At 38.8% G+C, this 12,323-nt stretch overlaps 1 protein-coding gene across 2 annotated transcripts in view; it reads right to left on the bottom strand.

Annotated features, from left to right (window-relative positions):
* Positions 1 to 583: 583 nt before the first annotated feature.
* LOC136882015 (zinc finger protein OZF) overlaps positions 584 to 12,323 on the bottom strand; it is a 61,105-nt gene continuing 49,365 nt past the window's right edge. For both annotated transcript variants that reach the window (XM_067154508.2, XM_067154507.2), the window contains exon 6: positions 584 to 2,950. In XM_067154508.2, the coding sequence (XP_067010609.2) occupies positions 2,236 to 2,950 (715 nt within the window). In that variant the 3' untranslated portion in view covers positions 584 to 2,235. The remainder of the gene's footprint in view (positions 2,951 to 12,323) is intronic.

Below are 12,323 nucleotides of genomic sequence, written 5' to 3'. Positions count from 1 at the left end.
ATAGTTCTAGCTCTCAGTCTGTAACCGATGAGAGAATTGCAAGAAGTTGAAATATTTAATATTTTACCACATAACAAAATCGGAAAATTAAGCCAAATGTTATGACGGTGCAGAAATTGATTTCGACTATTTTGTGGCTAAATGGTAGTTGCTATCAACAAACAAATTGCACTTTAGCAGCCTAGAATGAAGAGATTTACAACTTTGGTCCTATGACCTTTTGCCACACTGTAGACCTACCATATTTCCCGTGAACAAGCTTCCTGCATAATCAGCTCCAATTAAAATTTCAATAGTAGGATGACCAGTTCCAGTGTCAGAGACTACAATGCCTTTCTCTTTCAATTCTTGCAGGCAAGCACTTTGATTAACGCGAGGAATTGAACCACATATAGAAACTTGATGTAAGGCTTCAATCTCACATGAATAATTTCCTGTCATACTTATCACGTCGGGGTCACCAAATTAAATGTTGGGTTAGACACTCGCGCACTATCCGTGTCACAGATCCTTGCACCAACATTAATAACTACAGGACTTCATCTACATATGTGAACACAGTTCACAACACAGAATATACTCTCACACAAGGTTTAATTCTCCAGACATTTACAAACCACAATCACACCATTTTCCTCTTTACTCACTCCCAGAGTTCTCCATTTCCAAAGAGTACGTAACCAAGTTCAAGGAAGTAAACAACACAAAGAACGCATATTACTGGTTTCTCACACCTTTCGGCGTTCAGTCTACAGGCCTCTGTGAATTTACTAAATGTCATCATAATACTTTATTTGCAACTAGTGCTGTGGCCTGATTTAGTTCTATACCTCTTATCTTTAAATTGTTAGAAACTGAGTCTAACCATCGTCGACTTGGTCTCCCTCTACTTCCCTTACTCTCCATAACAGAGTCCATTATTATCCTAGGTAACCTATCCCCCTCCATTCGCCTCACATGACCCCACCACCGAAGTCAGTTTTTATGTACAGCTTCATCCATCGAGTTAATTCCTAATTTAGTGTTTATCTCCTCATTCTGATTACCCTCATGCCATTGTTCCCACCTGTTTGTACCAGCAATCATTCTCACTACTTCATGTCTGTTACCTCTAACTTATGAATAAGATATCCTGAGTCCACCCAGCTTTCGCTCCCGTAAAGCAAAGTTGGTCTGAAAACAGACCAATATATAGATTTTTTCTGGGAGCCGACTTCCTTCTTACAGAATACTGCTGATTGCAACTGCGAGCTCACTGCATTAGCTTTACTACACCTTGATTCAATCTCACTTAACATATTACCATCCTAGGAGAACACACAATCTATATACTTGAAATTATCTACCTGTTCTAGCTTTGTATCACCAATCTGACATTCAATTCTGTTGAATTTCTTACCTACTGACATCAGTTTAGTCTTTGAAAGGCTAATTTTCATACCATACTCATTACACCTATTTTCAAGTTTCAAGATATTAGACTGCAGGCTTTCGACACTATCTGCTATTAGGACCAAGTCGTCAGCAGAGGCCAGACTGCTTACTATATTTCCACCTAACTGAATCCCTCCCTGCCATTTTATACCTTTGAGCAGATGATCCATGTAAACTATGAATAGCAAAGGTGAAAGATTACAGCCTTGTCTAACTTCTGTTAAGTACCCTGAACCAGGAACTCATTCTACCATCAATTCTCACTGAAGCCCAATTGTCAACATAAATGCTTTTGATTGATTTTAATAATGTACCTTTAATTCCATAGTCCCACAGTATGGTGAACATCTTTTCACTCAGTATCCTACCATATGCTTTCTCTAGATCTAAGAAGCATAAACACAACTGCCTATTCCTCTCTTAAAATTTTTCAAAGCTTAATGAAATAATGTGATAGGGTAATACTTTTCAGTTCATTACAATTTGATATAATACTAGGCAAATTATAGAGGCAATGACTGGGTTGATTGCTTTAGGCAATACATTTAATAATATTTCAAACCTAAGAATTTACAACACCTAGTCAACAAAATGTAACTTACTATAAATAAAGTACACCAATATGAGACTGCGCAGTGCACACACGTGAGAAAGGAAAAGGTTACTGCTAACAGTGCATGCCTTTACTGCTGAAAGAAAACTGCACAACAGTAAGTTCATGTAGTAAAAAACATGTTTCTCCACAATATACAGTAGCAAAACCTCTCTTCTATCAACTCTGATACTCGAGGGAAGGGCCTCTTAATTCTTGTGAGATACTTGATGCCTCTCCAATTGAGACCTTTCGGGGAAATCCTTACCACAAACTGTACAACGATAAGACCTCGCATTCATGTGTCGTGATACATGCCTGGTTAAATTTCCCTTTTCCGCAAAGCCAGCACCGCACACATCACAATAATAAGGCTTTTCTTTACTGTGTATTAAACAATGTTTGATCAAATTTCCCCTTTCCCTAAAACCTGCACCGCAGATATCACACTTATAAGACTTTTCTTTACTATGTTGAGAATAATGTCTAAGAAGGCTACTCTTATGTCTTAACCCTTTACCACAAATATTGCAAGAAAATTTGCAGCCCTCTTTGTGTGTGATTTGATGATCCTGTAATATTGATAGCTTTAGGAATGTCTTTCCACATGTAGTACATTTGTGTGGTCTATTCCCTAAGTGACTTCGCAAGTGAACATTTAAACTGCCTTTGTGAGTAAATACTCCATTACATAAGCTACAACGAAATGTCTTCTTGCTTTTATGAGTAAACCCATGTTCTCTTAGCTCTTCCTTATCCTTGCAGGCATAACCACAAATTTGACATATATCAGGTTTGGCATCTTTGTGTGTAATCACGTGTGTTGAAAAATGAGCGATCAGACTGTTTTGCTCATGAAACATCCTAGGACAATCTTCAAATGGATACAGTGCCAGTTGGTCTGGTGAGATAGGATCCTCCACACTGAAACACAAGAGTAACTATTATAAGACATTTTAAAATCTATACTCAGAAATTGGCATTCAAAGGCAGTTAAAGCTGACAAGATTTAATTAGTACTCTTCACTTCTTTCCCTTCTTAGAAATGGCCATACGTTATCCACACCTCATAAGAGAAGAATTTATATCATTTACTGAATATTTATCACAACTGTAATAAGTTGTGATAATAATAATAATAATCGTATGGCCTCAGCTACCGTGTGCAGACATTTCAATTTCACGCCATCTGGCTGTCTGCTCGTCATTTTCAACGTTCCGTTTTACTCTAAGCCCACTAGATGGCAGACCGAGTAAACCGAAACTCATTTGGGCGTCTATGGCTGAGATTTAATGAATTTTGTCAGGTAAACACCAAATGTGTCACCCGAGATCTTTTACATGCCGACATCGTACGACATGGAGTGTCGAATGGACTTTTTTCTGCCCTTCAAAAATCCAACTACCTCTGCCGGGTTTGAACCCTCTATCTTGGGATCCGGAGGTCTACACTCTACCACTGATCCACAGAGGCAGCTTATAAGTTGTGATGATCTTGACTTGAATATTCACACAAATACCATTTGGTAAGAAGCCCATGGTCTTATGGACGAGAGAATAACAAATTTTCTTCAGAAATAAAGTGAGGCTCTTCCATTCAGGAAATGCAGTCACTGATCAGTTCACAGATTGGCACAGTTTGGTGAGCAATACTTAAGATAGAGTGGCTACAGATTAGCAGAATTTGGTGAGCATTACACACCATTAAATGATTCAAGATAGACTGGCTACAGACTGGCAAAGTTTGGTGAGCATTACTTAAGACAGAGTAGCTCAGATTGGCATTATTGAAAATAGAGTGGCTTCAGATTGGCACAGTTTGGTGAGCATTACTTAAGATAGACTGGCTACAGATTGGCAGAGATTGGTAAGCATTACTTAAGATAGAGTGGCTACAGTTCAACAGAGTTTGGTGAGCAGTGGCTAATATCTCGCAAACTTCGGTGAGCATTACTTAAGATAGAGTGGCTACAGATTGGCAGAGTTGATGAGTAGTACTCTCCACTAAATGTTTGAAGACAGAGTGGCTAGAGACTGGCAGAGTTTGGTGAGCATTTCTCACTTCCATATGGCTTAAAATAGAGTGGGTACAGATTGGAAGAGTTTATTGAGCATTTACTTATGACAGAGTGGGTACAGACTGGGAGAGTTTGGTGAGCATTACTCACTTCTAAATGGCTTAAGAAAGAGTGGCTACAGACTGGCAGAGTTTGGTGAACATTACTTAAGATAGAGTGGCTACAGATTGGTAGAGAGGGGTGAGCATTACTCACCCCTAAATTACTTAATAGATAGTGGCTAGAGACTGGCAGAGTTGGTGAGCATTACTTAAGATACAGTGGCTACAGACTGGCACAGTTTGGTGAGCATTACTTAAGATGGACTGGCTACAGACTGGCACAGTTTGGTGAGCATTACTCATCATTACATGGCTTAAGATATACTGGCTACATCTGGCATGGTTTTGGTGAGCTTTAAATCAGATAGAGTGGCTATGGACTGGCAGAGTTTGTTGAGTATTTCTTAAGAAAAAAGTGGCTACACACTTGCAGAGTTTGGTGAGCATTACTTAAGATACAGTGGCTACAGACTGGCACAGTTTGGTGAGCATTACTTAAGATAGAGTGGCTACAGACTGGCACAGTTTGGTGAGCATTACTTAAGATAGAGTGGCTACAGACTGGCACAGTTTGGTGAGCATTACTTAAGATACAGTGGCTACAGACTGGCACAGTTTGGTGAGCATTACTTAAGATACAGTGGCTACAGACTGGCACAGTTTGGTGAGCATTACTTAAGATACAGTGGCTACAGACTGGCACAGTTTGGTGAGCATTACTTAAGATAGAGTGGCTACAGACTGGCACAGTTTGGTGAGCATTACTTAAGATACAGTGGCTACAGACTGGCACAGTTTGGTGAGCATTACTTAAGATACAGTGGCTACAGACTGGCACAGTTTGGTGAGCATTTCTGAAGACAGACTGGCTACACACTTGCAGAGTTTGGTGAGCATTACTTAAGATACAGTGGCTAAAGACTGGCAGAGGTTGGTAAGCATTACTTAAGATAGACTGGGCTAAACTGTGCAAATTCTGGAAACAGCAATCTGAGTGAGAGGCAAAGAAATACTGCCCCCCCATCATCTAGTCTTCTCATTGTTAAAGAAGTCTGCGCATCCACCCAGCCATGCCAATTTGTCCTGATATAGATCATATAAAACAATGAAACTGATAGAAGGAGCAACAATGGGATCACCTCTGTCACTTGTGGCGGCAAACATTTTTATGGAACACTGAGTCTGCTGCATAAACTATAGAGCCACTGAAACCTAAATGCTTCCATCATTATGTAGATATGTTATTTTTGGTCTGGCCACATGGAAGAGGAACATTAAATGAATTTTTGGAGCACTTATATTCCATTAACAGAAAGATCAAGTTCACAGTGGAAATAGAAAATGATGGTATGTTGATGTGTTAGTGTACAAGAAAAAAGATGGTTTGCTAGGCCATGCAATATACACGAAACCTACACATTCTGACAGATATCTTCAAAAGTTCTCACACCACCATTCCTACCAAAAAGCAGCTCTCCTTCAAACGTTATTTACTAGGGTGAATAACACTGCAGACTCTGATAACCACTCGAGTGCATTAAGAGAACTGACAACATTCATGAAGAAAAACAGCTATACTTCAGGAGACATAGCATGAGCTGTGAAGAGCAAGGAACCTAACAGGGATAGTACAAGCCAGGGCTACATAAAAAGGTATTATAACTGACAGAATTGGGTGCATTTTTAGGAAGTACAATATAATTACAGTTTTCACTACAGACCAGAAGCTCAAATCCCTGTTTCAACCAGTCAAAGAAACACTTCACTTGAAACACTGGGCATCTATGATGTTCCATGCGGTTGTGGTTGCTCATATATTAGCATGACAAAAAGGCTTGTTAGCACCATGCTGACAGATCACATCAGATCCATCAAGAATGTTACTCCTTCATATGCCACAGAATGTGCTATAAGCCAATGTGCCATAGCAGAACACTTCTACAATACAGACCATCAAATTCTCTTTGACCAGGAGAGGGTCATCACACCTGTAAAAGACTTCTATGGTCGAGTTGTGAGAGAAGCCATACAGATAGAACTGGGCCCAAAGAACTTCAAGTTATCAAATACATGGAGACCTTCACTCCATAAATACATGCATACCACCACCACAGCACAGCACAGCACCATGATGCCTGAGTCAAGTTACTGTGGGGGGTCTGGGGGGGGGGGTAGTATGGCCGTGACCTCCATGTTCTCTTAAGATTTTCTATGATCACTGTCAGAAACAGACCTTCCATGCCCTGATGATGGCAATGTAATTTGGGAGAAAGCTCAGCTTTGTTTTAGTAATCAATAACTGGCTTTCATCTAGATAATCATATTTATTTATTTATTTTATTAATATGAGCCAAGAAAACCTACGTTCATTAAAGTGTCTTTTCATTTGTGAGTCTTAAATGACTGTAGAGTTCAATGCAAGAGGTGCATAATTTGTTACAAATTATCATAACTTCTTCCTCTGACTGAGCCAATGTAGAACTAATAACACACAAGATGTTCAAGTTCTTGCATTTAGTCTGCTCAAATTAAAACATTTCTCATTTATCCTTTAAGTTTTTTTTTTTAAATTCATGGGAGGGAGATAATTTTTGATGAGGTGAATGACTCTGCCCATGTACTGTACAGGGAAAACAATGTGGGAGTAATCGTGCAATCCTGGACAACATCAGTATTGTCTTGATTTATGAATTTCATTTTCCGTATTGACAAAGATTTGTAATTTTAATTTTTAATTTTAACACAACGCTTAGAAATTTGTAAGTTTTTAAGATAAGTTTTTACTGAAAATTATGAAACAATATATCATAAGGTCTTTCAGAGGTATAAGATAGAAATGGAAATGTGATTCTGATATAGCTGAGGATGACCTATGAAGGGTCGAAACCGGTCCTAGATTGTAATACTTTGCAAGAAAATAAATGTATTGATTAGGTGGAATTTTTCTTTCCTTTTAAGAAGAACATCAGTATTGACATGACTGTAGAAAATTAAGAACTTCCAGAAAGCTTCCTGCTTTACTGAATCAAATGGCATGATGACATCAAAAGAGGCAATACAGAGAGGTATATTTTGTTCTCTCTATTTCTCCTAGAGGGTCTGAAACATACTGGCTTTTTGAAAGTATTTCCACCATCGAGGGTTGGACAAAATTTGTGCAATAAATTTTTCCATGCAGGATAGTTATACCGCGAACATGGACTATCATTCTGGAAGCAGATAAAAGCTAGCAAAAACGCTTAATACTTCCCGAGCAAGATGTATTAAATTATGAACAGTGAAACTGTTCCTGAGATCATCAAACAAGGCTTATGAGTGGTGAGGGTTAACTTCAGTCGTGCCCGAGTTTATAAAACCGCAGGCAACGGCTGAGAGATAGTGAAAGATCCTGAGAGTCAGGCGTCTGTTGCAATGGAATAGAAGTGGGAATCCGACATGAGTCATGGTCAGCTGGCTAGGACAGTTCAATCCAGTATTGGTCAACAAAACCATTGGAGTGGGAACTCTCACTGTAAGTAGTGTAGCATCCTATTTCACGGACGTTTATTGAGACAAGAATGCTTTAAACAATCAATGGACATGTATAAATGTGTCCCACATTTATTTCACAAGCAAGGGACTCCTCAAAAACAAGTATCAACAGCTATCAATATTAACAGGAATTATACAGGAAGAAATGCAAAAATGGCTGAGTGAACTGGATATATTACGAGTTAACAATGAAGAGATCACAAAAGAGAGAAAGAGCAGATTCTAAAGTGTTATAAAAAAAAAGTGTGGAATGGGTTTGTTCATTAGGAAATGGCAGCACGCAAATAAAGAAATTATTTGGATCTGTCGATTTTAGGGACCCAACTGTTAGATGTATTATCATTTTAAATCCCAACCCACGGGATTTTGTAATGAATGTGGGTGCATTTACAAGTATTAATATAGTAGGTGGTATCCTGTGAACGGCATGTTTTTTTTGCTAGGGGCTTTATGTCGCACCGACACAGATAGGTCTTATGGCGACGAAGGGATAGGAAAGGCCTAGGAGTTGGAAGGAAGCGGCCGTGGCCTTAATTAAGGTACAGCCCCAGCATTTGCCTAGTGTGAAGATGGGAAACCACGGAAAACCATCTTCAGGGCTGCCGATAGTGGGATTCGAACCTACTATCTCCCGGATGCAACGGCATGTTTTAAGACAATCTCAGCTTGTCTCGTATTCTTAGACAGGGTAAGCTTTTGACAGTACAGGAATCTGCCACCTGGAAGCTGCTATTGAAAATGCAATCCAGATGCCTTCTCTTGGTGACTCAGCCAGTTTTTCATTTTTTTTCATGTATAAACAAATGTTCATGAATCCCATGACAAACACCACCACATGGATCCACTTTAGAGGCAAACAGACCAAATTCATTAACCCTTAATATCACACAGTGGGCCAGGCCCAACAATGAAATCATCCAGCACAGATCCTACGCAATTGTTTTTAAGTGTAACTCTTTTTTTTTTCAGGTTACACGCACACACATGAATCACAGATACAGTAAGCTACTGCCATCTGTTGACAACAAACTGGAACTCTATATTGCTCTAATATCTTTGAACTCAGGCTTTGTGGAGGGTTCTTTAAAGACCTGTAAACAATCATTGTTTAGCAACATGACATCATTGGAATAATAACAGTAAGTTATTTATTAAATAGACCACCTAATCAATACTTGTCTATTTAATAAATAACTTACTGTTATTATTCCAATCAAGTATCATCAATATGGACCAAAAATGATATTTATTACATGTAATATAACATCATTTGAGGAGGATGAGAAATAATTACTGAGACCTTTAGGTGAAAGTAATATTGATTTGAGCGATAGTGAGAGCGATTCTGAATGAAGTGGTCATGAAGATATGGCAGAATTAGATCCTGTTAAAGAATTTGGTGATGAAGACTCCAATAAAGAGGAAATTATACAAATAAGACAATGCTGGTATCACTTGATTCTTTTCAGGACAGATGAGCACTATCAATTGAAAACCACTATCGACTAGTTGGACGGTAGTCTCTTCGAACTATCGGCTGAACAGTCAAATGTTTTCAGCCAAAAGTATTCATTGCATATCACAAGCAGTCAGGCATTTCAGGACAACTTCACACTTCCACTCAGTAGATATTCTAAATTTAAAAATATAATTGTACAAACTGTTTCTGAAAGTCTGAAGCGAAAGCATTTCACTGATTGAAAATAATATTATTCTAAGCTTCTAATCAATATCTTATAAATATCTGCTCACAGAAATCCCCTGTAGCAGCTGCGAGGAGGTCATGCATGATCCTGATTCAGATCTATGTAGAGAGAGGTTCCAGATGATGTAAAACCAAACAGAGTGAAACACCTGGAAGTTGGGCAGAAGACTAGGCCTATTGTAAAAAAATGTATTTAATAAGTTTTTAGAAACGTATCCCAACTGTATAGAGCCTCTGTGGCTCAGGCAGCAGTGCACCGGCCTCTCACCACTGGGTTCTGTGGTACAAATACCAGTCACTCCATGTGAGATTTGTGCCGGACAAAGTGAGGTGGGACAGGTTTTTTTCACATACTCCAGTTTTCCCTGTTATATTTCATTCCACCAATACTCTATAATATCATTTCATTTCATCTGTCATTCATTAATCATTGTCCCAGAGGAGTGCAACAGGCTTCGGCAGCCGGCACAATTTCTATCCTCAGCGCTAGATAGGGGCTTCATTTCTGACCCGGTTGAATGACTGGAAACAGGCTGTGGATTTTCATTATTTTCATCCCGACTGTATAAATGATGATATTGCAAAATTAACATCCGAGTTCACTGGTATGTCTGGTAAAAAAATTATTCACCACCGGTCATATTACCAGACCGCATGTGATAAGTGGTTCAAATGTATAGTGTGACGCATTTGTAATTTATTTAGGAAAGGATTCTAGTGATGCAATAACAGCAAATCTTCTGATCTGTAGGGAATTGAGCCTCTTGCATTCGGATTAATGGAATAAGTGTCACGTACGTACGCCTACTTGTTATTTCGTAGCCAATGTATTTTATAGCAAAGATATGTATTTTTGCCATCTATATCGGCTACATCCTTCAATTTTCATTTTTGTCATATTTATGTAAGGAGCACAAAGACTTTGCAGAGTGATATGAAACGTTTGTTTATGCCTGCTTGACTATTTTTTTTTCTTCTGCCTCCTGTACCATTTTCTTATGTTCTTCTTCCAGCTGTTGCTTTTTATTCTTTCTTATTAGGTTTTTGTATTCCTTTCATTATCGTTGGTATTCTTTGGTGGTTGCACTTGCCATTTGTTCTCTGGTTTTATGTAGTGTTTTCAGTGTCACTTTTCTTTGTTCATAGCATTCTCTGTTGAACCATGGTCTCGCCTTCCTATTTGTATCTTGTGTGGTGGCCCCATTTATTATAGTTGATTTCAGCCATATAGCGGCCTCATCAATATTTCCTGCTCTTATTGCTCTTTCAACCTTATCTTTTTCTTTTATTTTCACTTTCATTTTTTCCATGTCCAAAATCTTCCCAAATGTTATATTTCGTCTTTCTTCTAATTCGTTAGTTCTGCCATTTTCTATATTTAATTGTACTGGAATGTGTTTACGGATGACTGCTTCTTCATTTTTCACTGTGATAGCAGGGTATTTTGTTCTAAAGCCATTTGTGATTATTAGGACTATTGTGCTAGCTCCGATATGCCCTATGTATGTCCTGTCCTCCTGTCTGCTGTGTATTGTAAAGCCTTCATTTGTTAGATATTCCAATACTTCTTTGCACTTTCTATCTTGCCTATTTATTGCAAAATTCAGATCTCCCCCAATGATTATCTTATTCATACTTCTACTATGATCCAAGACCATCCCTACTTTGTGTCTCATGTCTGTCACGGTATGATCTGGGTTAAAACAGACTGCTACTATAACTCCAATTCTTGTCCTGACAACCAGCATGTTTTCTTCTCTTAATAGTAGTTTGAAGGGGGCTAGTTGTGGTTTCATGATGCATAGCACACCGCCCGCTGGTCTTCCTCTTCTCACACACTGTATCGCATAGGCATGAAAATGGTAAAATTCTGGAATGTTCAGTTCTGTGTCCTCTTTTACCATTGTCTCTGTGAGTACTCCAATGTCATAATCAGCCATGGCATTTCTCGGGAGCAGGCTCAAGACTCCCCTCAGGCCCTCCACATTCCATGTTATTATATTGGTTCCTGGTTGCTGGGCCTCTGAACTTCCAGGGTTGCCGAAAGGGCCGACACATTACATCTTCTGGCCAGACGTTTCCATTGTAGACTGTTTCTAGCTCTTGCATTGGAATGCAAAAGGACCCATGTTCGCAGCCGAGAAGTCCACTCCACTCCACATTAGGAGATCCTAGGTTCATATTCCATTCACTGACAGCGGATACTGTATCCTAAATGTAGTTTTTCATGGGATTTTCTACATTCATAACTGGCAAATGTCACAACAGTACTGTGCCTTGGGTGCAGACCCCAATCCCAGACTTATATAATCACACTATCATGGAACTCACAGTTACACAGATTAAAATCCAATTTACACACTCATCCATACACGGGGATAATAAATAGAGAGATGCCTTTAATATGAACCAACATACGAATGGCCTTTCTTGGTGCTAACTGGACAGTGAAAGATGAAAATGAGGCACTATTTCTGAGCAATAATATGTAAAACTTTTTGTAGTGCACAACCGGAATATATATGAGAAAACTACTGTATTTTCTAGATTATTATTGTAGTTATGCCGTAATTAAAATAAACAAATATATTATGAAACAATAAACAACAATAGGTCTACAACAGCCTAGACAGCACACATACAACCTTCTTTGGTTCACAGAGGCAAATCACTTTAGGTTGACATTAAAGAAAATAAGTTTAACAAGGTTCTTGCCTTTAAGGCGTTTTCTTTCTTCAGACAGAATCATACCAGCCTTCGAGAAAATTCTCTCCGATGGAACCAACATTGCAGGTATACATAAATACTCTAGAGCAAGTTTATATAGTCTATTTTTCCTCGAAAACAGTCCAGGGAACTTTCTCCAATTTTCGTACAGTTTCTCCGTGTACTGGCGGAGTATGACAGTGGTGGAACTTACAGGGTTTGATCTTTGTTTCAGA

This window comes from Anabrus simplex, chromosome 10 (genome assembly GCF_040414725.1).
Source record: "Anabrus simplex isolate iqAnaSimp1 chromosome 10, ASM4041472v1, whole genome shotgun sequence".
NCBI lineage: Eukaryota > Metazoa > Arthropoda > Insecta > Orthoptera > Tettigoniidae > Anabrus > Anabrus simplex.
The sequence above is the reverse complement of the archived record's forward strand: the minus strand, read 5'-3'. Positions and strand labels throughout refer to the sequence as shown.